At 49.5% G+C, this 27055-nt stretch overlaps 3 protein-coding genes and 1 long non-coding RNA gene across 20 annotated transcripts in view; 3 read left to right on the top strand and 1 right to left on the bottom strand.

The window, feature by feature from the left end:
• PRKDC (protein kinase, DNA-activated, catalytic subunit) overlaps positions 1-2318 on the top strand; it is a 177743-nt gene extending 175425 nt beyond the window's left edge. For 5 of the 7 annotated variants that reach the window (XR_011389983.2, XM_070076562.2, XM_070076561.2 and 2 more), the window contains one exon: positions 628-2318. Coding sequence is in view for 4 of the 7 variants with exons in the window: in XM_070076562.2 (XP_069932663.2) it covers positions 628-832 (205 nt within the window). In the remaining 3 variants the exon portion in view is untranslated. The remainder of the gene's footprint in view (positions 1-627) is intronic. The other 2 variants (XR_016235620.1, XR_016235617.1) reach the window with 1 other exon arrangement.
• A 14390-nt stretch (positions 2319-16708) lies between these two features.
• CEBPD (CCAAT enhancer binding protein delta) lies at positions 16709-18015 on the top strand. Its single transcript, XM_051844484.3, has one exon. The coding sequence runs from the start codon at positions 16780-16782 to the stop codon at positions 17608-17610; it is 831 nt and encodes a 276-aa protein (XP_051700444.1). The 5' UTR covers positions 16709-16779; the 3' UTR covers positions 17611-18015.
• Positions 18016-19117: 1102 nt separating this feature from the next.
• The window catches only part of SPIDR (scaffold protein involved in DNA repair), a 454456-nt gene continuing 446518 nt past the window's right edge, over positions 19118-27055 (bottom strand). For all 6 annotated transcript variants that reach the window (XM_008255503.5, XM_070076569.2, XM_070076568.2 and 3 more), the window contains 4 exons: positions 26497-26590; positions 25380-25494; positions 24908-24961; positions 19118-19510 (listed from right to left, as the gene is read on the bottom strand). In XM_008255503.5, coding sequence (XP_008253725.1) covers positions 19346-19510; positions 24908-24961; positions 25380-25494; positions 26497-26590 — 428 coding nt within the window. In that variant the 3' untranslated portion in view covers positions 19118-19345. The remainder of the gene's footprint in view (positions 19511-24907; positions 24962-25379; positions 25495-26496; positions 26591-27055) is intronic.
• The window catches only part of LOC108176496 (uncharacterized), a 126784-nt gene continuing 119718 nt past the window's right edge, over positions 19990-27055 (top strand). For 5 of the 6 annotated variants that reach the window (XR_016235612.1, XR_007919030.3, XR_016235615.1 and 2 more), the window contains exon 1: positions 19990-20391. This is a non-coding gene — a long non-coding RNA (uncharacterized LOC108176496). The remainder of the gene's footprint in view (positions 20392-27055) is intronic. The other variant, XR_016235616.1, reaches the window with a different exon arrangement.

Below are 27055 nucleotides of genomic sequence, written 5' to 3'. Positions count from 1 at the left end.
GAAAAGCACCTGGATCCTGGCTCCTGCCATCGGATCAGCATGGTGCGCCGGCTGCAGCGGCGGCCATTGGAGGGTGAACCAACGGCAAAGGAAGACCTTTCTCTCTCTGTCTCTCTCTCACTGTCCACTCTGCCTGTCAAAAAAAAAAAAAAAAAAAAATGACCGGAGGAATCAAATAGGTATTTCTCTAAGAAAGATATACAACTGCCTAGTAAGCACGTGAAACAAAAAAATGTTCAACATGACTTGTCACCAGGGAAATACAGATGAGACAACACTTTACCCACTAAGCTGTGTTTAATTTTCAAAGAGGGTACAGCCAGTGTTAGCAACATGTGGAGAAACAGGGGCCCTCATGCACTGCTGGTAGCAGTGGAAAGTCTGGCAGTCGCTCAACACGTTAAATGCAGACATAGCATTTGACCTGCAGGTTAAGCAGATGCCGCCACACTAACGCCCTTTACCTTCTATTTTCCTAAACGTCCAGTCTTTAACTTCAAGGTTAAGAGCAAGAGGAAGTTGGGTGAGGATTGAGAAGGAACATTTCGCAGGATAGCTTGGAGTGCAGGCCCCACAGGAGGGTGATGTACGGTTTGTATTTTGATGTTTGTTTATTCTTCTTTGCAGTGATGAGCTACTTCTGGGCCACGAGGAGACACCTGCCTTTGGGGATTTCAGGGCTGTAGCTGGCGGAAGCAAAGATCACAACGTTCGTGCCCGAGAACCACAGAGTGGCCTTTCTGCAGAGACACAAGTGAAGTGCTTGATTGACCAGGCCACGGACCCTAATATCCTGGGCAGAACCTGGATCGGCTGGGAGCCCTGGATGTGAGGTCTGCTGGGGCCAGCAGACGTGAAGCGTGGGTGGTTTAGCGTCTCCGAGCACAGTCACTTTGAGACGCGTTCGTGTTGCCTGTGTCATAGGTTGTTGTTACTGGGGTGATATTTCATGGAACAGGTGCATCATAATTTGTTTATCCATTCACCAAAGGGTGGATATCTGAGATGTTTCCATTTTGGGACTATTATGAATAAAACTGATATGACAAAAAAAGTCTCCTAAACTTAAATCAACAGCAATCAATAAGCTGACTTTCCTAAAGCATGATAGAGAAAAAAATCACGTTAGTGACACAGTATTGTAGCATGGCTTGAAATCAAGATCATGATGAGTATACAAATACTGGTGTGTATCAAAGATGATACAGTATAATCCAAGATTTGGGCAGTAATAAGATGTAACTAGAAAAATGCGTATCTAGGGTCATGTTCACTCACTGCATAGGACATACTGGAAATAGCACTTTATTGCTAAGCCCTTATGAAACTAAAGCCAACAGCATAATCAAATGATAGCAGGTAGAGCTGTGACTATGGAGTATCAGAAGTGACTGCATTTGATGTGTTTTTTTTTTTTTTTTTAAGATTTATTTATTTTTTGAAAGAGTTACAGAGGGAGAGACGAGAGAGTTCTATCCACTGGTTCATTTCCCCAAAATGGGTACAACTGCTGAGCAGGCCAGGCTGAAGCCAGGAGCCTGGGACTCCATCCAAGTCTCCCATGTGGGTGGGAAGGGACCCAAGGAAGTGGACCACCTGCTGCTGCCTTTCCAGGCACACTGGCAGGGAGCTGGATCAGAAGTGGAGCAGCTGGAACTTGAACCAGTGCCCATAAGAGATGCCAGCATTGCAGATGGCAGCTCACCCTGCTGCCCCACAATACCAACTCCTGCATTTGATGTTTTAAGATTTTTTTTTCCTACTAGTTTTGACATGTCATGATGGAGTTGCTCTCTGGAAGAGAGAGTCTATTTGGAGAGGGAAAACCTGGGTCTCAGGGTTCCTGTTGCTCCCCTGGTCCTCAGCTGCAGGGCAGGTGGTGGCGTGCTGCCTGCAGGTCTCAGAGCATCAGCTGCGGCACATGGGGCAAAGGCAGCAGCGCTTCATGCCTCAGCCCTAGGAAAGCAGTGCCTCTGGCACAGCAGGTCAGCTGTGAGAGGCGGAGACAGCGTGCACCCCACCTGCCTCCTGCAAGCCTGCAGTGCCTGCCACTGCTTGCAGATTGGCTGTTAGCTCCTTGTTACTGGTTTTTTTCTTCAAACATCTGTGTTTGGAAACTCTTACAAGATTTTGAGAAATGGTAATGTGTGTAACAAAGTTTTTTCCAAAAATAGTGCCAAAATCTTTGTATGCAGTTTCGAGTATAAATGTTCATCTTACACAATAGTTCATTATATTACCTGCCAAATTTATCCTGATGAATACAAATTGATTGAATGTATTATGACATCAAAAATAAACATTTATGTTCTCAAAAAGTGGCAAAAGAAATTTCATCTTTTTTTTTTTTTTTTTTTGAGGTTTATTTTATTTGAAAGGATTACAGAGAGATCTTCCATTCACTGATTCACTCTCCAAATGGCCACTACAGTTGGGGCTGGGCCAGGCTGAAGCTGGGAGCCAGGAACTCCATCTGGGTCTTCCAGGTGGGTGGCAGGGATCCAAGTACTTGGGCCACATCCCTCTAATTTCCCAGGCACATTAGCAGGAAGCTGAATCAGAAGCAGAGCAGTGGAGAATCAAACCAGGGCTCTAATATGAGATCCAGCATTGTAGGTGATAGCTTAACAAGGTATGTCACAATGCTGGCCCAGAAATTTCATCTTTTTTTTTTTTTAATCATATTGCACAAGTATGATTTTAGAATACCAAAGTTTTTTTTAAAAAGATTTATTTTGTTTATTTGAAAGACTGTTACAGAGAGAGGTGGAGAGAAAGAGAGAGAGAGAGAGAGAGGTCTTCCATCCACTGGTTCACTCCCTAGATGGCTGCAATGGCTGGAGCCATGCTAATCCAAAGCCAGGAGCCAGGAGCTTCCTCCAGGTCTCCCATGTGGGTGCAGGGGCCCAAGGACTTGGGCCATCTTCCACGGCTTTCCCAGGCCACAGCAGAGAGTTGGATTGGAAGAGGAGCAGACGGGACTAGAACCGGCACCCATATGGGATGCTGGCGCTTCAGGCCAGGGCTTTAACCCGCTGCCTCACAGCGCTGGCCCCGAGAAATTTCCTCTTTAAAGAAAAAGAAATGATCTTGTGAAAGCAGTCTTCAAAAAATTCATGGAAATGTGTATTATGAAAGTAGTTCATGGATTTCAAATTTTTTGACACAAAATAAACTTTGTCTTTTAATCTCTCTTTTTCACAAACTTTCTGAATTACCTTAGTGAAAAAAAAATTGTTTTTGTTTTTAATTAATTAATTACTTTCAAAGACACAGAGAGAGAAAGATCCTTCATCTCTGGTTTGCTTCCCAAATGGACACAATGGCCTGAAGTGGGCCTGTCTGAAGCTAGGAGCCAGGAGCTTCGAATTCTGGGTCTCCCACATGGGTGCAGGGGCCCAAGGACTTGGTCATTCTCTGCTGCTTTCCTAGGCACATCTAGAGCAGCTGGGACTCGAACTGGTGCCCATATAGGATGCTAGTGCCACAGGCGGTGGTTCACTCACTACGCCATAGCACCTGCCCCTGTGAAAATCTTGTATATACATAACTAAGGAAACAGTTTTTGCTATAGTACAGACATACCAAAGCAGCCTACTTGGGAGTCTTGTTGATCACAGTGTATTATTTTTTGCAACCTTTATTGGCTAGAATTTGTGCTTGGATCCCAGTAATGCAGCCTTCATTAATTGAATCACCTATGCCACGTGAAACCCTGTTGTATTTTGTTTTTAAGATTTATTTATTTGAAAGGTAGAGTTACAGGGAGAGAGAGGAAGAGAGATGAGAGATCTTTCATCTACTGGTTCACTCCCCAAATAGCCGCATCAGCCAGGGCTGGGCCAGGCTGAAGTCGAGGGCCGGGAGCTTCATCTAGACCGCCCATGTGGGTGCATGGGCCCAGGCACTTGGGCCATCCTCTGAGGCTTTCTCAAGCAACCAATATGGACACTGGTTCGAGTCCCGGCTGTTCTACTTCCAATCCAGCTCCCTGCTAATGGCCTGGAAAAGCAGTGGAAGCTAGGCCATGTGCTGGAGCCCCTGCACCCACATGGCAGACCCAGAAGAAGCTCTTGGCTCCTGGCTTTGGATCGACCCAGCTCTGGCCGTTGTGGCCATTTTGGGAGTGAACCAGTGGATGGAAGACCTCTCTGTCTTTCCCTCTCTCTGTAACTCTTAAATAAATAAATCTTTAAAAAAAAAAAAAAGTCAACGCTTTGTTGGACTCAGCTGGGAGCACACACATCCAGCTCAGACTTTTTAGTACTTGTTCATGTCCCTGAATGATCCCAAGAGCACCATTATTGATTTCAGCCAAGTAGATGAATTTGTGCAAGCATGGAATCTGGATAAAGAGGAGTAGCCTTAGTTCACCAAAAGAGGCACTTGTGGTGGTGGCTACCATGTGGAGAGCAGGGGTCTAGCATCCTCATTGTAATAACTCTAGTGACATCTACCTCGGCACCTTGAACTTGATTCTGGAGACTTAAGGAAAAAAATGCCTTGGTCGCCAGTGGGTAATAATCAGATGGGCACTTTCAGTGTCTGGCTGCTTCTCCAAGGTGAGCTCTTGCTTCATCGCCTTACTGCGGGTGGGCGTTCGTTTAACTTTGCAGGTGAGATGGTCACAGCACATCGTGGCATGGTATGAGTTCCTGTGGGATTTCACAGCGATTGCAATCGCAGCTCGTTAATCCTTTGAGAGTCCCAAGACAGAGGGAGGGCCGGGTGCATTTGGTTCTACAAATGTCAATAAAAAGAGTCACATTAATTGTCTGGCTTCCCAGTGTGTGTGAAAGTTACGACTGCACTATACTATTTTTTTTTTTTTTTTTTTTGGACAGGCAGAGTGGACAGTGAGAGAGATAGAGAGAAAGGTCTTCCTTTTGCTGTTGGTTCACACTCCAACGGTCGCCGCAGCCGGCGCATTGCACTGATCCGAAGCCAGGAGCCAGGTGCTTCTCCTGGTCTCCCATGCGGGTGCTGGGCCCAAGGACTTGGGCCATCCTCCACTGCACTCCCAGGCCATAGCAGAGAGCTGGCCTGGAAGAGAGACAACCGGGACAGAATCCGGCACCCCGACCAGGACTAGAACCCAGGGTGCCAGTGCCACAAGGTGGAGGATTAGCCTATTGAGCCGCGGCGCCGGCCATGACTACACTATACTAAGTGTGCAATAACATTGAGTCTTGCCTCAGTGTTGATGACTGCTGACCGGTCGGGGTTGTGCTGGCTGGAGAATTTCTTAAGACAACTATGAAATTTGCCACATCAATCACCTCTCTTGCTTTCACAGAGAACAGTCTTTACCAGTAGATTCCATCTCAAGAAATCACTTTACTCACCCATGAGAAGCAACTCTTCATTCTTTCATTTGATCATGAGGTGATGCCTTGCAAATAAATAAACTGCCTTAGCCACTAATAAGAGAGCCAGTGTGGCCTTAGAAACTTTGAAGCCAGGAGCTGACTTTTCTTCTGTAGCTATGAATGACCTGTATGGCGCCTTTTCCAGTATAAGACTGTTCTATCAAGAAGTGGTCATCCAGAAGGAGATACTTTTCTCTGAAGGGAGGAGAGAACTTCACTTTGCTTATGGCTTTGTCTAAATCTGGAGTTTGTGGGTTCAAAAGGCTTCTGTAGCCTCAGGTGATCACTGACTGACTTCCCATGCAGGACCTCTCTCCTCAAAGAGATGTATTATGAGAGTTAACAGTAAAACTTGTTCCAAAGATTTTTTTGGTTTTGGAGTATTAAGTAGAAGATATTCTTAAAAAAAAAGATTTATTTATTTGAGAGATAGAGTAGGCCGGCGCCGCGGCTCACTAGGCTAATCCTCCGCCTTGCGGCGCCGGCACACCGGGTTCTAGTCCCGGTTGGGGCGCCGGATTCTGACCCGGTTGCCCCTCTTCCAGGCCAGCCCTCTGCTGTGGCCCGGGAGTGCAGTGGAGGATGGCCCAGGTGCTTGGGCCCTGCACCCCATGGGAGACCAGGAAAAGCACCTGGCTCCTGGCTCCTGCCATCGGATCAGCGCAGTGCGCCGGCCGCAGCGGCCATTGGAGGGTGAACCAACGGCAAAGGAAGACCTTTCTCTCTGTCTCTCTCTCTCACTGTCCACTCTGCCTGTCAAAAAAAAAATAAAAAATTAAAAAAAAAAAAAAAAGAGAGATAGAGTTACAGAGAGTGGGAGAGAGAGAGAGAGAGAGAGAGAGGTCTTCCATCCGCTGGTTCACTCCCCAAATGGCCCACAACAGCCAGCACTGCGCCGATTCAAAGCCAGGAGCCAGAAGCTTCTTCCAGGTCTCTCACGTGAGTGCAGGGGCCCAAGTCCTTGGGCCATCTTCTACTGCTTTCCCAGGCCATAGCAGAGAGCTGGATTGGAAGAGGAGCAGCCAGCACTAGAACCGGCACCCATATGGGATGCCGATGCTTTTAGGCCAGGGCTTTAACCCAATGGGCAACAGTGCCAGCCCCTGTAGTCCTTAAATACAAGGTGTCTTTGGGTGAAAAAGACCATTCTATCTACAGTGAAAAACTGTTTCATTTTTTAAGGAGGCCAGATTGACTTTCACAAGCATAGCTATTTTTGTTTATTTGTTTTTAAGATTTATTTGTTGGGGCCAGTGCTGTGGCATAGCCTGTGGTGTTGACTTCCCATGAGTGCTGGTTCAAGTACTAGCTGCTCCACTTCTGATCCAGCTCCCTGCTAATGTGCTTGGGAAAGCAGCAGCAGATGACCCAAGTGCTTGAATCTCAGTACCCATGTGGCAGACCCAAAATAAGCTCCTGGCTCATAAATAAATCTTTTTAAAAAACTATATTAGGGATTTAAAAATATGTTTGTTTATTTTACAGAGAGGCAAAGACAGAGAGAAGTCTTCCATCTGCTGGTTTACTCCCCAAATGGCCACAATGGCCAGGGCTGAGCGAATCTGAAATCAGGAGCCAGAAGCCTTTTCTGGGTCTCCCATGTGGGTGCAGGGGCCCAAGGACTTGGGCAATCTGCTGCTGCTTTCCCAGGCCATAGCAGAGAGCTGGATCAGAAGTGAAATAGCCGAGACTCAAACTGATGCACATATGGGATGCTGACACTGCAAATGTCCTTGCTCAAGGGATTGATTTTAGCTCCTTTGTCAAAGATAAATTGGTTGTAGATGCCTGGATTGATTTCTGGAGATTCTATTCTGTTCTGGTGGTCTACACATTTTTTATTTTTTTAATTTTTTTTAAATTTTTTTATTTTTTGACAGGCAGAGTGGACAGTGAGAGAGAGAGAGAGACAGAGAGAAAGGTCTTCCTTTGCCGTTGGTTCACCCTCCAATGGCCGCCGCGGCTGGCGCGCTGCAGCCAGCACATTGCGCTGATCCAAAGCCAGCAGCCAGGTGCTTCTCCTGGTCTCCCATGGGGTGCAGGGCCCAAGCACCTGGGCCATCCTCCACTGCACTCCCGGGCCACAGCAGAGAGCTGGCCTGGAAGAGGGGCAACTGGGACAGAATCCGGCGCCCCGACCGGGACTAGAACCCGGGGTGCCGGCGCCGCAAGGCGGAGGATTAGCCTAGTGAGCCGCGGCGCCGGCCAGTATGGACATTTTGATGATGTTGATTCTCCCAACCCATGAACATGGAAGATTTTTCCATTTTTTGTGTGTGTCTACTTCTATTTCTTTCTTTAGTGCTTTGTAATTTTCATTGTAGAGATCTTTGACATTCTTGGTTAAATTTATTCCAATGTATTTAGTTTTCTTTTTTTGTAGCTATTGTGAATGGGATTGTTCTGAAAAGTTCTTTCTCAGCCCTAGCACTGCTCATACAAAGGCTATTGATTTTTGTGTGTTAATCTTATACCCTGCCACTTTACCAAACTCTTTTATGAGTTCCAATAGTCTCTCCGTGGATTCTTTTGGATCCCTGATGTATAGAATCATGTCATCTGCAAACAGGGGTAGTTTAAATTCCTCCTTCCCAATTTGTGTCTCTGACTTCTTTTCCTTGCCTAATGGCTCTGGCTAAAACTTCCAGGACTATATTGAATAGTAATGATTAGAGTGAGGATTCTTGTCTGGTTCTGGATCTTACTGGGAAAGCTTCCAGTTTTTCCACATTCAGTAAGAATGTGGGTTTCAGTAAGAATGCGGTCAGTTTGTCATAAATTGCCTTGATTGTGTTGAAGAATGTTCTTTCTACACCCAATTTGCTTTAGGTTTTCATCATGAACGGGTGTTGTATTTTATCAAATGCTTTCTCTGCATCTATTGAGATAATCATATGTTTTTTCCTCTGCAGTTTGTTAATGTGGAGTATCACACTGATTGATTTGCAGATCCTGAGTCATCCTTGTGTGTGTCAAGGATCTGCCATTTCTTCTAGGTTTCCTGATTTGTTGGCATACAGCTCTTTGTGGAATTTCCTGTGATTCTTTTTATTTCTGTGGTATCTGTACATTTCCTTTTCATCTCGATTTTATTGATTTGAGTCTTCTCGCTCTTTTTATTTTGTTAGTTGGACCAATGGTGTATCAGTTTTGTTTATTTTTTCAAAAATCCAGCTTTTAGTTTCACTGATTGTATGTTTCATTGTTTGATAGTATCCCATAAATCTCCAATGCTGTTTTTAATTTTTCTAATTTCTTCTTTCTTTTTTTTTTTTTGGTCTGACTGAAAAATTTCCAAAGATTTGTCTTCTAGCTTGTTCATTCTTCTGCCTCACCAAATCTGTTGTTCAGGCTTTCCACCTCATTTTTTATTTTGATCTATTGAATTCTTCATTTCTAATATTTCATTTTGATTTCTTTATCTCAGTTTCATGGGGAAAATTTTTATTCATGTCATATTGTGGATTTACTTCTGATTGTTTCTGAGGAATCATGTGATTTTTTGAATTCCATTTCAGATATTTCCTCAATCTCTACATCTTCACATTCTAATACTGAAATGTCATTGTGTTCCTTTTGGGGAGGGGAGTTCATGTTGTTTTCCTTATTCTCATTTCTTGAATTTCTGCCTTTATTTTTTAGGCATTTGTGGAGATACTTGTTGGTTTTTCCTTCTGATGGTTTTTATCTTTGGACTATTCCTCTGTGGCTTAGTGGAGTGTCTGCTCTTTCAGTGAATATTCAGAGGTGGGTGATAGGTGTGGCCAGGGAGCATCAAGGTTGACGCCCAAGTTGGGTGTGGTAGATGTCTTTTTTAATCAGAAGGGAGGGTTTGACCCACTCTGTTGGCATAGTCACACCCTTACCTCCTCTCTTCCAAAGGGAGCAATGCCCAGGTATTAGCCCCCAGTAGTTGCAATATTCATCTGCATTGCCTTGAGAACCACATAAAACACGTGTGCAGTCCTCCGTGTGAGCAAGGATCCCATTGCAATGACCCACCCCAGGCAATCAAGGAGCTCTGAGCATGTGGAGCCACTCACAGTGATTGACCAGAGAGCTAGCTATACCTTGCACCCTCTCCTATAGTCACAGTATTCCCACAGTCTCAGCACACAAGTCTCCCAGAGTCACGGGGTGCTGCACTGCTCCATCCCGCTACTCTGTCCCATCCACAGAGAGGCGGAGACTCTCCCAGAGGCAGCTCCTGTGGGTGCTCCACCTAGGCAGTTTGAGCCCCAGAGCCTGTAATTCATTGGGAGCCTGGGGGCACTTCACAGTCCCATGTGGGTGGCCAGCTCCATGCCAATCATCCCAGCCAGACTCAGACATCTCTCAGCTGTTTGCTGGGCACAGGGATATGAGCTGGCACAGCTGTTATGTATGTCCAAAATGGTGCTTGCCCTCTCTCAGTCTTGTTGCTGGATGCCAGGACAGGGAGAGAGAAATGTGCCCTTTTTTTTTCCTCTTGGTTGGGAGATACCCTATCTCCCACAGGGCTCCAGGTTGGACTCAGTCCGGGCTCCCCCCACAGCTATATCACCACTGACAAGGGCTGCTGCAGTCTGGCCTCACTGCACTGTGCAAAGCTGGCACGCCATTTCTCGACTGCGGGGGTCCTGTGTGTGCCTGTGCTCGGCTGTGTGTCCACACCCTCCACGCGGGTCACAGCGTCCCTCTTCTTCTGTGGAATTTCCATAGCAGTTTTCTCCCTAACTCGTCCCTGAGATTGCACTCTCTCCACTTTTTTTTTTTTAACTTCCCCTCACCTGGAGCCATAAGCTCCCTCCCTAGTCTGCTATCTTGGAATTCGACTGCTGTGGTTTCTGACATGGAGATGATCATTAGGTTATGGAGGGAGCAAGAGTTTTCTCATTCTGGCAGCTTTCAAGGCTGTCACTTGGTGTCTGGTATTAGAAGTTTTGCTATAATGTTTCCTAGCGTGGATTACTTTGCATTTACTTAGTTTGCTGAGCTTCTTGGATGTGTAGATTCATGTCTTTCATAAACTCTGTGAAATTTTGGCTATTTCTTCAGATGTTTTGTGTGCCCTTTCTTGCTTCCTACTGGAGTTCAGCTTCGCTGTGCTGCTCTGCTTGGCGGTGTCGGGATGCTGTGCTCACGTTTTGTCACTTCACTCTGTGTGTGTGTGTGTGTGTGTGTGTGGTGTGGTGTCCACGTTGCATCCCTGCTTGCATCATTTCAACCATCTGACATTCAAGTTTGCTGATTCTCATATGTTGTTGTTACCCGTTAATGAGTTCTTCCTCTCAGCGACAGAACTTCCGTTTGGTTCCTTCCCATAGTTCCTGTCTGTCTATTGGCAGCCATGCCGCACCCTCATGGTTTCCTCGCATTCTCTGCTTTGCCATAACTGTGGCGTGGCTTTCAGAGGGGCAGTCTGGGTTCCGTCAGGGTCCATTTCTTAGTCATTGCTTCACAGGGTGATCCTGCGTATGGGTCACCCTTTCCTGCTTCTCTGCATGCTTCATAAACTTGTTTCAAAAACTAGACATTCGGAACATTAATGTGGCAATTCCTCAAATCCGATTTCCCCCTCCCCAGGGCCAGTGCTGTTTGTTGTGGGCTTTTGTTATTACTTCAGTGACTTTTTGAAACTGCTTTTGTAAAGTTTGTGTTCTTTGTGGCCTGTGACCACGGGAGTCTGTGTCCCATTAGCCCCAAGGTCAGCCAGTGTTTCAACACAATTACCTTCAGGGCCCAAAACACCCCTCCTCCTAATAAGAAAGAAAAGAAAAATCAAACCCATGCCAGCCTTTGCAGATGGCTGTGGGGTGGGAGCCGCTTTAGCTCTTAGCCAGCCGGTGTAGACTTCTGCCAGAGCTTTTGCTTCTGCAGTGTGTGCAGCCAGAAGTGGCCACTCCAGGGTTTGGAGGCCTTTTGTGAGCGCACGGCCCCTCCTGGGCCTGTGTGCTGCCTATCCACCCATCTGCTAGGCGAAGGAGCATTTAGAAGGCTCGATTTCCCTGCATCCCCTTTCCCGGAGTTTTTGGTCTTTCTGTTGCCTGTCTCAGGCTGCTGCAGCCAGTGCTTGCCCTCTGTCTGCTTTCGCAAATGCTCACATGCCACCCTTTGCTCCAGGCCTTCAGGGAGCTTCTGGCCAGGGCCAAGTGCACAGCTGATGCCCACAGATTTTGCCAGCTGTTTTTGAGGCCAGGGCCCTGGAGTTTCCTGCTTCACCAGTTTTGGTGATGTTACTCCTCTCATGTTTCTTGAATTTTCTAGTTTGCTCTCAGAACTTGTTCTAACAGACATTGATTTTTAAAATATCACTCATGGGGTAAGGCATTCTGTGCACTTTGGACACTGTTATCCCATATTGGGGTGCTTGGTTCGAGTCCTGGCTACTCCACTTCTGATCCAATTTCTTGCGAATGTGTACCCTGGGAGGAAGCGCGTGATAACTTGGGCCCCTGATACCCACATGGGAAACCTGGGTTCAGAGTTCCTGGCTTTGGCCTGGCCCAGCCCTGGTTTTATGGTTGTGTGGGGGAGTGAGCCAGCACATGGAAAATCTGTGTTCTGTCTCTCTCTGCCTTTCAAATAAAGTTAAAATAAATAAGTAATCAAAATAATGTACCACTCTTAAGCATATGTAAAAGGAAAATATAAGCAAGTACACGGCAGGTGGGACACCGACCCGCAGGCTCCACACGTGTTCTCTGTTCCGGCTACGTCGCTGGAGTCTGGAGGCTCAGTCTGTTCATTCCAGAGGCTGAAGTGCATGCAGAATTTTTTTATTCCTCATCACGTTTTTTTTTTTCTTTTAATTTAATTTGAAAGGCAGTGAGAAAGAGACAAAGACACATAGTAGGAGATAGAAGGCTCCCATCAGCTGCTCCACTTCCCAAATACCTGCAACAGCTGGGGTTGGGCCTGGATGATGCCAGGAGCTGGTAATTCAATCTAGGTTTCCCACATGGGGGGCAGGGACCCAAGTACTTGAGCCATCAGTGTTGTTTCCCAGGGTGCACATTAGAAGGAAGCTGGAGTGGGGAGAGGAACCAGGACTTGAATCCAGGCTGTCTGATATGGAATGTGGGTGTCCCAAGCTGCAGCTTAACCTCTGTGTTGAACGCCAGCCTCTCACAGTCCGTTTTTAGTGAAATGCAGTCTGTAACAGCATAAGGGGATGAGGTGTAGCCCTTGTCCTCCCTATTCCAAACTCCTACATTGGGAACAAATTCCATCTAAGGAAAGCCCATATTTTTGGACACAGAGCATAGGAAAAGCAGCCACAATGATAATATCAGCCCTGAGGCAGAAGGTTGAAAGGAACAACCTGAAGAGGGTGCTGGAGTTAACACGGTGCCCACCCAGAACACCTCCCATTTCAGTTTGGGTTGGACCACTCAAAAAGACGTTCCTTTTTTCAGATTCCATCTGGGAGGACTGCTCTTGGGCCATATAAAGTTTCTCACTGCGATCCCCAGGAAGAGAGCTGCGGTGCAGTGGCTCCACGTGATGACCCAACAGGGAGCCCGGCAGCACCAAACAGTGAACACTAGATCACATGAGGGCTCCCTTGAGCGCCTGCATGTCTACAAAGCCCACATGCAGTGCACTCTGTTGGAACAACTCAACCGTGCTTGACAGAGGAAAGTTCTAGGAGACACAGGGACTACAAGTTCCACTCAGAATGCTGCCCCCCGTCTTCGGACAAGTCTCCTGAGAATCCCAAGCAGTCACAAAGGGTTAGAGAGTGGCTTGAAGCAGATGCCTAACAGTAGAGAACGACGGGGACAATTGCATTCTCCTTGAATAGATGAATAGGTAGAGTTAGGACGGGGCCTTGAAAAATGGGCAGCAGGTGGAGACAAATAAATAATGACCACAAATATCACAAAAGTTAAACAGTACATTTTTAAAAAAAAAAGTTAATTTATTTGAAAGGCAGAGTGACAGGAGATTATAGATAGATATAGATAGATGGATGGATGGATGGATAGATAGATGATAGAATCTTCACTCTGCTGGTTCACTCCCCAAATGCCTGCAATGGAACTCCAAATGGGTTTCCCATGTGGGCGGCAGGAACCCAAGTACTGTAGCCATCATCTGCTACATCCCAGGCACATTAGCAGAAAGCTGGCTCAGAAGCTGCGGCCGGATTCCATCCCAGGCACTCAGATACAGGATGCAGGTGTCCCAAGTTGTGGCTTAGCCTGCTCCAGCACAATGCCCACCCCATTTTATTGTTTTTGAAAAGAGGCTGTGGTGGGCCTGCGCCGCGGCTCAATAGGCTAATCCTCCACTTAGCGGTGCCGGCACACCGGGTTCTAGTCCTGGTCAGGGCACTGGATTCTTTCCCGGTTGCCCCTCTTCCAGGCCAGCTCTCTGCTGTGGCCTGGGAAGGCAGTGGAGGATGGCCCAAGTGCTTGGGCCCTGCACCCCATGGGAGACCAGGAGAAGCACCTGGCTCCCGCCTTCGGATCAGCGCGGCGCGCTGGCCGCAGTGCGCCAGCCGTGGCGGCCATTGGAGGGTGAATCAACGGCAAAAGGAAGACCTTTCTCTCTGTCTCTCTCTCTTTCACTATCCACTCTGCCTGTCAAAAAAAAAAAAAAGAGGCTGTGGTGGGCTCAAATGGCACAACCAACCCATACTTTGTTGTCCTATGATCTCTCCTTTCTCTTTCTGGAGGGGTAAGAAAATCTCTAAATGTAAAAGTGATGGTATATGGCTAATATAGGCACTGGTTAGTTTCTGGCAGAGATACAGAGGCAGGGAGAGGGAGGGAGGGAGAGACAGAGAATCTTCCATCTGCTGGTTCACTCACCAAATGGCTGCAAGGGCTGGAGCTGGGCCAGTCTGAAGGCAGGAGCCAGGAGCCCAAGGGCTTGGGCCATCCTCCAGTGCTTTCTCAGGAGCATTAGCAGGGAGCTGGATCAGAAGTAGAGCAGCTGGGTCTCTAATCAGCACCCCTATGGGATGTGGGCAGGCAGGCAGAAGCTTTACCAACTGCGCCACAGTGCTGGCCCACCTTGGTCAGTTTTTTTTTTTTTTTTAATTTAAGAGGCAGAGTTACAGAGAGAGTGAGAGACAGACAGAAATGTCCTCCATCCACTGGCTCAGTCCCGAAATGGCCACAACAACCACAACTGGGCCCATCCAGAGGCAAGCACCTCCTCTGGGTCTCTTATATGGGTGCAGGGGCCCGAGTACTCAGGCCAAACTCCACCACCTTCCCAGGCCACAGCAAAGAGCGGCACCAGAAAAGGAGCAGCTGGACATGAGCCAGTGCCCAGGCGGAAACCCTGCCTATTGCGCCAGAGCGCCTGCCCATCAGTTTCTAAAATGTAGGCCTAGCCTTTCTCCCTAGTTCAGCCCCACCCAGTCAAGGGCCTTCTACCTGGCTGGTCTGAGCATCCCAGGGTACAACATGGCCTAGGAAACTCAGCTGTCAGAAACACATTTACATCCACTCTGGTGGGCAAGCAGAAGATCATCTCCTAGAATGTTGTACCTGAATTGTTCTTGAGTGCATGGTCACTCAGTGTATTTGTGTTCCCTAAGAACCAAGAAAAATGTAGGCTCTCGGAGTGTGCATGGGCCCATGCTATATGCACTCTTGGGTTTTACTCTGAATAGGTAAGTAGTCTCAACAGCAACTTGAGGGACCCTCTCTATGAAATTTTAAAGCAGTCTGTCCTTTTAGAAAACCCATTAAATATCCCATAGTTTCAGTGCAATATTAGAAATTACCTCCAGGGGCCGGCACTGTGGTGCAGCGGGTTAACACCCTGGCCTGAAGCGCTGGCATCCCATCTGGGTTCAACACCTGGCTGCTCCACTTCCCATCCAGCTCTCTGCTATGGCCTAGGAAACAGTGGAAGATGGCCCAAGTCCTTGGGCCCCTGCACTCATGTGGGAGACCCGGAAGCAGCTCCTGGCTCCTGGCTCCTGGCTTCGAATGGGTGCAGCAGCTCCGGCCATTGCGGCCAACTGGGGAGTGAACCATGGAAGACCTCTCTCTCTCTCTCTCTCTCTGCCTCTCCTCTCTCTATGTAACTCTGACTTTCAAGTAAAATAAATAAATCTTTAAAACAAAAAAGAAATTACCAATTATCTCTAGGATGGACCGGAGCAGTCTGTGGAACGTTTGGTGCTCGGAACCAACCCAGGGTGCGTGAAAAGCCTAAGCGAAGAAGAGATGCGAGATGGAGGCCAGGACTGAATAAGGGTTGTGACTTAGTAGAATTGACGAGAATGCCTGCCTCAAACCGCAGGAAATCAAGCCCATCCTCGCCGCGTCTTCTCATGCAATTCACAGTATGAAGAGCTAGCAGCCTAACACCCGGTTACAGCTGTGTTTCTTCCCTAAAGGACCTAAATACTGTAAATTCAACAGCACTGTATTTTGGAGTAGTCAGAAAGGGAAAAAGAGCCTGGCATTAACAATAGGGCTGAAGCAAGACACCACCACAAGATGGCACTGCTTTAGTAGACCCGGAAGCCTCGGCCCAGTGCGCAGGAGCTCGAGGGGAGCGCGGGTGCCTTGCGGGGCTCGGGACGGCAGGAGGGCCTCGGCGCCCCCGGGGCACGCTATGTCCAGGGCGACCACCGCTGCCCTGCACTCCGCTCTCGACGAGGACGTCCCGCTGCCCCTTGGTTGGGACGCACCAACAGCATTTTGCTGGGCGTCGACCCCTAGGGCTAGCTGGAACGCCCAGCTCCAGAGCGACGGGCGGGTGAGGTGCGGGACGGCCTCCCGCCATCCACTGCCTGCCCGCCGCCTCGCGGACATGTCCCAGTAGAGGCTGCGCCGGGAGACCGTCCCGGCAGCCTGCCCTCTGGGCAGCTGCCCGCATCCGTTCCCGGGGCGGAGGCGTCCGGGCAAAGGTCGGGTGGGCGAATCAGCCGCTTGCGGCCCAGGAGCCTCCCGGCCGCGCGCACCCCTCCGTCCTTGAGTCGCCCAGTCCCTCTCCCTCCCGCGACGTGCACGCCACGGCCAAGTCTTGGTTTTGATTTCACTGCCGGCACCGAGAAACCAAGAGGTTCCAAAGCTCACAAACAGGAAGGAGGGAAGGCCTGGAGTGCGGGCAGAGGGAGGGTCATTCCCAGCAGCGCGGCTCGGGCCGGCCGGGGGCGGAGGGAAGAGGCGCGCGCCCCTCCCCCACGCGCGCTCCGGGGGTCCCACGGCCGCGTAGGGGCCCCCGGCGCGCAGCAAGGCGGGATGTGCGCCAGGGCAAGGCTCGGGGCTGGGGGCGGCTCCAGGGCGCAGGGCGGGGGCTCTTAGGGTGCGCCCCCCCTCCCCCGCGGCCCCGGGGCGCCCCCGCGGTGCCGGAGCCGGGGCGGGGCGTGCGCGTCAGCCGGGGCTAGAAAAGGCGGCGGGCCCGGCCCAGCTGGGTGACAGCCGCAATTGGACTCCGAGCCCGGCCCGACGCCGCCATGAGCGCCGCGCTCTTCAGCCTGGACGGCCCGGCGCGCGGCGCGCCCTGGCCCACGGAGCCCGCACCCTTCTACGAGCCGGGTCGAGTGGGAAAGCCGGGCCGAGGGGCCGAACCGGGGACCCTCGGGGAGCCGGGCGCCGCCGCCCCCGCGATGTACGACGACGAAAGCGCCATCGACTTCAGCGCCTACATCGACTCCATGGCCGCAGTGCCCACCCTGGAACTGTGCCACGACGAGCTCTTCGCTGACCTCTTCAACAGCAACCACAAAGCAGGCGGCGGCGGCGGCGCGGGCGGAGCGGGCGCCCTGGAGCTGCTGCCAGGCGGTCCCCCGCGGCCCCCGGGCCCAGGCCCCGCCGCCCCGCGTCCGCTCAAGCGCGAACCCGACTGGGGCGACGGCGGCGACGCGCCGGGCTCGTTGCTGCCCGCGCAGGTGGCCGCGTGCGCGCAGACCGTGGTGAGCCTGGCGGCCGCCGCGCAACCCACACCGCCCACGTCGCCGGAGCCGCCGCGAGCCAGCCCGGGGCCGAGCCCCGCGCCCGGCCCTGCCCGGGAGAAGGGCACCGGCAAGAGGGGCCCGGACCGCGGCAGCCCCGAGTACAGGCAGCGGCGCGAGCGCAACAACATCGCCGTGCGCAAGAGCCGCGACAAGGCCAAGCGGCGCAACCAGGAGATGCAGCAGAAGCTGGTGGAGCTGTCGGCGGAGAATGAGAAGCTGCACCAGCGCGTGGAGCAGCTCACGCGGGACCTGGCCGGGCTCCGGCAGTTCTTCAAGCAGCTGCCCAGCCCGCCCTTCCTGCCCGCCACCGGGGCCGCCGACTGCCGGTAACGCGCGGCCCGAACGGGACAGACTAACCAACGACCGATACCTCAGACCCGACGGCCCGGGAGCGAGCGTGCCCTGCCTTGCGCAGCCCGGGCGCCCACAGAGCCGCCCGGCGCCGGCTGCAGTTTTCTTCGGGACGTGTGGGCGACGGGAAGCTACAGCCTGGACTTACCACCACTGAACTGCGAGAGAAGCTATACGTGTTTATTTTCCCTTAAATTATTTTTATAATGGTAGCTTTTTCTACATCATACTCCTGTTGATGCAGCTAAGGTACATTTGTATGAAAAAAAAAAAACTTTTCAGACAAACCCTTTGTATTATAGATAAGAGGAAAAGACTGAGCATGCTCACTTTTTTATATTAATTTTTACAGTATTTGTAAGAATAAAGAAGCATTTAAAATCGCCCCTGCTTCCTATATTCGCAGTGACTGCTGCACGCCGGTGGCGCCAGGACCTCGCTGGGGGAGGTGCGTTCCAGGACCTGGCGGAGGGCGAGCGCCTGGGAAGCACGGGGCCAGGTGTGTGTCCGTGGGGGAGGCGAGCTGGTCCGTAGATTGGGTCCGCACTGCTTTTGAAACCCGCCAAGGTCTAGCTCCACAGGTCTTACTGAACTTGGCTGAGGTGGATGCAGATGAGTAACCGCGCGTTAAGCTAGCAGCTTTCCAGCGGGAGGTGCGGGGGCAGGGCGACCTGGGGGCCCTGCAGAGCTCAGCCCAGGAGCTCCCTAAGGTTAGATGGCTGCGTGAGGGGTGAGAGTGTGGGGCTCAGGAGACCCAGGGGCCTTTCCCAGTCCCTTCGGGCTTCAAGGCTGGCCTGTGCTTTCACTTTCCTCAGATTTTCAAAGTGCGCCTAAGCGCACAAGTCATGTGGCTGATGAAAAGGACAGTCATCGAGCTACTTAAAATTTCATCTTGGAGGTAACTGTAAAGTTTCTAGACTTAATCCAAATAAATAGAACCGTGTGCCTCCCGCCCAAGAAAACTGGGTCCTAGGCACCTTTTCTTGGGCTACCTGCTGCGTGGATATTATGTAATTAATTAACCAGCCTGTCATGATTATACTGCTCTAAGGAGGAAACACAAAACCTTTAGTGTCCAAAGCTAATTAATTCGTGGTTTTAAGTGCAATTTAAATCTCTGCCAACAAAGCCAAGGGTATCTGGCTGGTTCTGAGGTCTGTGCTTGGCCCATGTGATGACACAGCTCCGTGGGGTGAGCCCTCTCTCTGCTCAGGAGTGGTAAACACGCTGCTTCTTAGCTACACTTTATGGGAATCTCACCTCTGACATGGCTCCCCTGAGCATTTTCCCCAAAATACTGAATTGGAAGATGCCTCTGCTGGACACTCGTCACAGCCCTCCAGACCGAAATCACAGGGGCGAGGAAGGTTCTGCTTTACAGCTATTCTTTGGGGGGAACTGTTAAATACTAAACACTTTACAACTGAATAGAACAGGATTTTCTTACACATTATTACTGCCCAAGCAAATACAAAAAGACCTTCAGTTTCAACAACATGTTCCTGAATTTATTGGAAGTTGATAAAAAAAAAAAAACCACCAAAATTGTAGAGAGAGGTATTTTGATTTACAGCTTACAAAACCATTTTAATAACTTTTGCCCCAGAAAAATCTAAGTTTTGTGTTGAGATCATAAAGTACATTAGCTGGGTCCATAGTTAACAGATAACTACTTCAACCCCCCACCGCCACCCCCGCAGCCACACTACAAAGTTCACAGGTCCTGTGGCTGGGGCGGGCGCTCTGCCGAGGTGCCTCGCGCACTCTGAAGCTTGATTTCCTCCAGTCCAATGCAGCTGGTCGGGTGGGTGGTGATGGACTGCACAAAACAACTCGCCAACCCCACCTCCCTGCCGAGGACACTCTTCACTTCATAACTCTGCAGTGAGAAAGGCATGCTGGTTAAAGCAAACAGAGTTAGCCCGGACGTTCTGTTCCCGGCAACACAGAGCACCAGAGGGCCAGAGCAGAGGCCTTTTCCCTCGTCCACGACCTTTTAGTCCTCAAAGGGTGAGAACACTGGTGGGGGAAGTAGGGGACCAAGGGCTGCTAAAAAAGCCCCCTTTATTAGGGAAAGTGAAGGAATTACTTTATTCTGATAACTAAATTCTGTTTGTACCAAAGGAACACTTAGAATATTTCTGACTGATATTTTCGGGGATGTCACAATAACCTGGCCTAGGAAAGGAACTGGGGGACAAGATGTGCAAAGGATCTGCCTGTCCTCCAGCTGGGCAGAGGGTGGGCCTGTGGCTCGCAGCTGTCTCCCACTTCCTTTGGGACACTTCCCCAATCCAGCAACACTTCCGGTCAAAGGATTTCCTGGTACTTTGCCCCAAACTTCCCTCCTTTTCTTCTAGAGTTACACTGGCCTCTTTCTGTGTTGTAGTGACACTAAACTGCTTCTTTAGAGTCCGTGTGATTAACTGGGCAAGCTTCACATAACACAGGAACCGGGCATCCAGGGTTCCTACCCTGATGAGACAGGCTGAAAATAAAGGCTTCAAAACGTTGGGATAAATTCCATCTGTGGCCGCCTGAGAGGAGAAAGCCCTAGAGGGTAATACCACCTGCACAGTAGTTCTACAGGCAGTTCCTTCTCCTCCTCTGTGCAAGGCACCTACCAAATGTCTACAACAGCTCTGTGATGTGTATGCTAGCTCACCCCTTCTACCAGGAACGTGTCATGACCAGGAAGACTGAGGCTCTGACGTCAAAGCAGGCACAGTCTGTGGCTCCAGTGTGGCCCTCCCATCAGAGGTGAGTACCTCACTGCCCTCACCCTTTTGGCCTCAGTGACCAGCATCTCATTAACAGAGAGTAGTGGAAGGGACGCTGAGTGGCAGTCTAAATGTAGATAGGAAAGGTGGCCAGCTTTCTGCTTGCTTCTCTCGGGAGGAGTCCAGCCACCGCCTCAGCAAGGAGACTCCGGTGGCCCCAAGCGCAGCCTGGGGGACTGCAGCTGATGCCCAGTGGAGCAGGACGAGCTGTCCTAGGGGAACTATCTGAACTGCAGGTCTGTGTGCTGAATAAATGTGGAAGCCACAATGTTTTGGGATGGTTTGTTTCGTAGCAATAAGCAATCTGTGAGAGAGCACCATTCTGATGCCAACTCACTGTGCTAATTCAGTTTTCTTTTATGTAAGACAGGCATGGTGCAAAAATATCTAGCCTATGTAATGTGCTTTGTGAAGAATTTTGGCTTCCTTGGTAAAACTGTTAAGATTAAGGTCAGCAGGTGGTTTATGGAGTGAGTAATGGGGGGCAAGAGAGTTGCTGCTCAAGACAGAAAAAGAAGGAACTGGACAGGGAGTCCTACTTCTTAAGGCTCACATATGATATGCATGGCAAGTTCTTGGCCCGTGCACCCATTCGCTCTTGCAGAGTTTATTATGAGGCCTTATGAGCCAACCTTGAAGAGATGGCAGTGAAGAAGATGCAGCCTAGAGGCTGCCTGTCTGGGGGGAAGAGTATCAGGAAATATAGAATGCGGTGGGCACCGTGGTGCTAGGAGGATGGAGGGGGGACAGCTGCATACTTTGGTCTTCTGTTTTACAATTTTAGTTAGCTTTGTGTGTTAAAGAGATGGCCAGGCATTTCTGTGATACTCTGGAGTGAAAATATGAAATTCTGACTTCAGAAAAATAATTTCTTGGGGTATTGTGGTGCAGCAGGTTAAGTGGCCACCTGTGACGCTGGCATCCCATGTGAGTGCCAGTTTAAGACCTGGTTGCTATACTTACAGTTTGGCTCCCTGCAAGTGTGCCTAGGAAGACAGCAGTAGATAGGCCAAGTATTGGGCCCCTGCCACCCACTTGAGAGACCTAGATGTAGTTCCAGGTGCCTGGCTTCCTGCTGGCTCAGCCCCGGCTGTTGTGGTCATTTAGGGAGTGAACCAGCAATGGAAAATCTGTCTCTCCCTCTCTCTCTGACACTCTGCTTTTCAAACCAATAATAAATCTTTCAGAAAATTAAAAGAAATAATTTCTTTTTGAAAGTGTCAAGTTTTGCTATGTCAAATTATAAATATTTTGTATTTGGGGAAATTAACATGTCCAGGTTAAAATAACCACAAGTAGCAAACTCACAGGTACCATTCAAATGTCTGCATATGTAAAAAAATGTGTCTCCATTATTAAAAGGCACAACTTACATGTTCTTCTAACATTTTCTTTTCTGAAGGTTTAAGGAGATTAACCCCAAATTTGTTACCCCTATGATGTCACCATTGAGAAACTGCATATACTACAAAGGCCAATCCTATTTTTACATCTGTAGTTTGACTACATTAAAGTGAAGATATAAATGTGAAGATATAAAATGTAACACCCATTCTACATTTAACAGAAACATTGTGTTTGTTCCAGAGAGTGGAGTTAGGGTTCTCCTAGAATGCCCTAGTGTGATTCTTTGGATTGTGGTAAATGTGCATTCTTGCCCAGAAAATGGAAAGAATCCAGACTGGGTGACTCGCAGTTGACATCTTCATGCAGGTCCCTCTGATACCCATCTTCTCAGTCCTTTCTAGGCCAGATATAAAGGCTGGTTATCTACTGTAACACTGCGGATAAGGCAAGAACTTCCTCAAATGTGTCCCTCCAGGCTCAGAACTTAACCCCATTCCACTCACATGGGTCTTACAATCATAGTACCCACAAAGGTGACATCTGGGGCTATCACCACTATGCTTCTTACCCAACACACACATGTGCACACACACACATGCACACAAATGCATGTGTACACAGAATATTCAAACACATACACACACACTACTCATGTCACACAGCAAATGTATCATCATTCATGTCCTCATGCATGTACACATGCACACCCTCTTTGGCACTTTTTATTAGAAAGGAATTTACTTTTTACTTTTAAGAGGCAGAGAGTCAGAGAACTCTCATCTGCTGGTTCACTTCCCAAATGCCTACACTGGCTGGGTCTGGGCTAGGCCAAAGCCAAGAGCCAAGAACTCAATCCAGGTCTCCTATGTGTGTAGCTGAGACTTGGGGATACCTTGAGGTATCCCACAGTGTGTATTGGCAGGAAGCTGGAATTGGGAGCAGAGCCAGGACTAGAACCCAGGCCTTCTGATATGGATGTGGGTGTCCCAAGGGGCAGTGCTCACCTGCTCTGACTTTGTAAGCAGGGCTTACCACAGGAACACTGTGGTTGAGCACTTAGATGTGCAGGAAGAACAAGTCCCTCAGCCAGAAGGACACCAAGTGAAGGAGAGAAATTTCTCCTGCAGCTTTCTGCTCTTGGGTCCCCTAAAGAGGGCTGGGGGATCAGCAGAGTCACTGAACACTGTCCATTGCTGGAGGCCTCCTTCTTCCTCGGAGGAAGGAAGCACCAGGTGGCACTCTTGGGAACCCACAGGGACTGACAGGATGATCACCTAAAGTCTGCAGTGCCCTGCACACTTCTCAGCATAGATCAGCTGGTATATGCATGTTTTGGCGGCGGTGGTGGGGTGTCCAAGCGTTGTTGGTTTAGTTTGCAAATTTTGCTTCATTGTGTTACATATTCTGAAGCAGGAGTGTTTCCAATACTTTTCCCCAACATCCTCTGTGGAGAATGTACTCTAATAATCAAGTGTGCCATCTTCAGCTCTTCCTTGAACTCCCTCTCCTGGAAACCTCTGACCAATGCCTTCCACAGTCACCCTTGTCTCATCTTTCTTATTCCAAAGACTGAGAGGAGGGGACAAGAATTGGTCAAGAGGCACTGCTGTCTCGTTACCTGCTAAACACAATTTCTCCAGGTGTCTGCTATCCCAGCTGGCTACCAGTTCTGCTGGGTGGTCACTCCGTGTGGATAACCATGAGTTTCTCTGGGTGGGAAGCCTTTGCCATGAGCCCTGTACTGCCTATCGGTAAAAGGTGGATTCTGCCTCACTGGGATGGTGGGGAGATTGAATGAGGACACAGGTGAGAACAACATGGGCACGGTTGTTGGCCTCCGCAATCGGGACACTTGACCTAAGCCCTCCTACAGCCTCATCTAGGTACTGACCCCTATCTAAGCAGAAGCAGGGGCACCAAGGAGCTTTAAAAGTAGGTGGGCTTCCTCCTAAAAGGGAACCGAAGGGTCTTTAGAGCTCATGGGTGGTCTACACAAAGACAGGGCTGAGAACCATGAGCTGAAACCAGGGATCCTCCAAGGTGCCACTCATGAATTTACCCACATTCTAGTTTAATCCACATTCTGATAGCCATGATTTAGATGAAAGAAGAAAAGAACCGTAGATCCATCAGCCCCTTCAGAGGTGCAGTGGAGACGGGCTGGTGAGGGCAGTGGGGATGGGGTGGGGTACCCACAAATGATGGGTCAAGTCACCAGACTGCGACTACAATCGGAGCTGGAATTTGGCCATGGGTACCCATCAGAAAAAGACTGCTATTCAATGGACCAGGGTAGTTCTTGGGTGACCAGCCTCCTGTTCACCATGACCACGAGGCTGGCCCATGTCTTTCTGCTACTGGGGGCTGTGCCCTGCTGCCACACACACCTAGCACCCTCCTGTGGGCTAGCCAGTTCCACCAGTTATTCTGGGTGCTTGCAGATGCTTTGACCAGTTGGAGGCAGGGCCCTAAGGGCAGAAGTTTTCTTTAGCAGACCAAAGCTCACAAGACAGAACTGTCTTTGGCCCACAGATTACATACACTGGAGTGCTGCTTTTCTCAGGGGGGTACTGGGTGCTTCACTAGCTCGATACAGTTCCTCTCTGGGCAGGCAAACCAGTTCTGAGAAGCAATGGTAATGTCTGCCAGGTAGTCAGAGTCTGCAATACACAGTAATGTTTAAAAAGTGCGACTTAGGCAATTTTGTCCTGCTGACGTGAAACCACGGCAGTAGTACTTTAATTAAAGCCAGCAGGACCACAACCAAAGCCAGGGGACAGACTCCAGTGTCCATCTCAAGGCTGATCTGGAAGTAACCTCATTTTCACAGAGGAGGGGTTTTCCTTGGCCTGCTGAATGACAGTGTTTAGATACATCTGCATTTCAGTGTCAATGCATACATGTTAGAGTGGGATCTGTTGTAATCAAACATATGTGGTATTCAAAAAGTTCACGGAAAGTATATATTATATAAAAGCAATGCAGGGATTTCTAAGATTTTTTGCACTAAAATAAACTTATCTTTCAACTGCATCTCCTGTGAACTTTTTGAGGTCCCCTAATACATGGCAGAGGGATTTTCACAGGGGCTGAGCTACCCTCTCAGGGTGGAGTGTAGGCCACACCCGGGCTAGACCCCCTGTACTCACCCCATTCTCACAGGTGGCCGAGCTCAGCAGGGATGAGATGCTGCTCTGCAACAGCTGCAACAGACAGGAACCAGTGGACTTGGGGCCCACCCCCTGCACCCTCCTTCACCCTCCTCTCCCACCCCCTGTTCAGGAACTGCTCGTATTGAAGCCTCTCTCATCCCAGAAATGAACCTGCCCAATCTGAACTGCCTGTCTCTCTTCAGAGCCTCAGTCTTGCTCCTCAAGTCAAACATGATGTTTAAGTCACAACACAGAGAGACTGTGTTCATGAAGGGCGAGTCCTCCCCCTTTTCCAGGGAAGCTCCTAAGGGCTCCAGAGGGCTCTGTGTGCAGCTCTCCCTAGTCAGGGAGTCACACCGCACATCTCCACAGGATGCCACAGGAATGAGCAGAGGTTCTGCTCCTGCTCTTGGGTGCACAGGACAAACACAAGCTCTGGGTACCAGCTTCTCCAGGCAGCGGTTCCTACCTTGACCTTCACTCTGCACTTTGGTCTTGAGGGGCAGTCCAGGAAGACCTGCAGGTGCATCTTGAGGACAGGAGAAGTGACTATCCGGGAACAGTCCCCACAAGAAAAGGCCCCTCTGTTTGTGAAGATGCACAAGGAAGATAAGCAACCCAGAAGGTACAAGTCAGAAGAGCTCTGCCAGTGCACAGCCATTTTTCTAAGCACGCATGTTTGCTCATATAGAAAGGGGGGTCTTCTCTTAAGAATCAAGTTCTGGAGACAGGCTGGAAGCAGCCCTGACTCAGCCTGCTCTGAGGGATGAAGGTCAGCTTTGGTCAGTAGCAACTGGAGGCTGCTGGGGAGACACCAAGGGCAAAAAGCCTTGTGCAGGTGGAGTGTAGAGAGGCAGGGCAGACCTTCTAGGAAGCCCAAGCAGAGGGGTCAGCATTCCCCACTTGCCAGGATGGGAAAGCCCACCCAAGCCTCAGCATCTCAGCTCTGACCCTCTTCCATGTGACCTGGGCCCAAGCTCTCTTATCTGTTATAGAGTCTAGTGATGACTTGTGTATTCACAAGGCCGCCAACCCTGAATGCACCACGGGTCGTGTACTCCTTGCTTCTTAGGAAGGAGAAAAGGAATGACATTTTGGGCCGCCAGAGAGCTGACTCCAAAGTGATGAAATGCATGATGCCAGTCCAGAACACGGCCCCAGGGTGAAGGTGCAGGAAGATTGGGCAGGGGGATGTTTGTTCAAGTAGCTGCTCCCTGGTCTCTGAAAAAGTCTGCTCCACTTGCAAAGGACACACTGTTCAGTCACAAGTCTATTTCACTTATTCCCATTTTCCTGTTTTGCTGTTTTCTTCTGACTGATAATAAAAAGGCCTAGTACAAAACCCAGCTGTTTTCTCTTTTAAGATAGAGAGCTGCAAGAAGCAGCAGAAATCTCTGTTAGGAAAACCCACATTGGCATCATGGCCTCTTTTCTGCAGTTTGGCACACAGGGTTCCCCTTGGAGCTTTGCGGGAAGACAGTGGGAGGCAGGAAGGTCTGAGGTATGAGTTCATGGGAGCCTGGGGCTTGGCTGCTGTCAGGCCTGTTGGGTCCTTGGGGCTTTTGGGCCAGCCTCTGCCCCCTTACCTGTTTTCTGGTCGCTGCTCCAATCGCCCATTGCCACACCTGTCACATACAGGCCATGAGAAAGCAGTGTCCTCGTCTACAGCGATCACAGTGCCTAGGCCAAGTGAAAGAAAAGCCAGACTCTCAGAGTGGGTTTCTGTCCCTAGATTTCTCTCTGTTCCTCAGCACACAGATAACTAAAAGGGCCTCCTGGACAGGCCTCCAGTAGTTTTCTCACTTGTGAGTTTATATAAATGTTTCTAAGCTTTTTATAATTTCTATTTATTGTACAAGATTTGTCCACAACATCACCACCTAACCAAGTACTCTCATTTTTGCTTGATCTTTTCCCAATGTACAGGTATTTAAATTGTGATGACCAAACCATTTATCTGATGTCTCCTACTTTTAATTTTTAAGAAAGATTTATGTATTTATTTGAAACTGAGTTACAGAGAGAGACAGAGAGAGAGAGAGAGAGAGAGAGAGAGAGATTATTTTCCATCTGCTGATTCACTATCCAGATGGCCACAACAGCCAGCGCTGAGCCAGGCTGAAGCCAGGAGCCAGGAGCTTCATC

This window comes from Oryctolagus cuniculus, chromosome 6, assembly GCF_051225735.1.
Source record: "Oryctolagus cuniculus isolate XC-2025 breed Fujian yellow rabbit chromosome 6, ASM5122573v1, whole genome shotgun sequence".
NCBI classification, from domain to species: domain Eukaryota; kingdom Metazoa; phylum Chordata; class Mammalia; order Lagomorpha; family Leporidae; genus Oryctolagus; species Oryctolagus cuniculus.
Note: the sequence above shows the minus strand (reverse complement) of the source record. Positions and strands in the feature narration are given on the sequence as shown.

Bases quoted from the DNA above. Each gene is read 5' to 3' on its own strand.
- CEBPD (XM_051844484.3), top strand. From the start codon at position 16,780: ATGAGCGCCGCGCTCTTCAGCCTGGACGGCCCGGCGCGCGGCGCGCCC.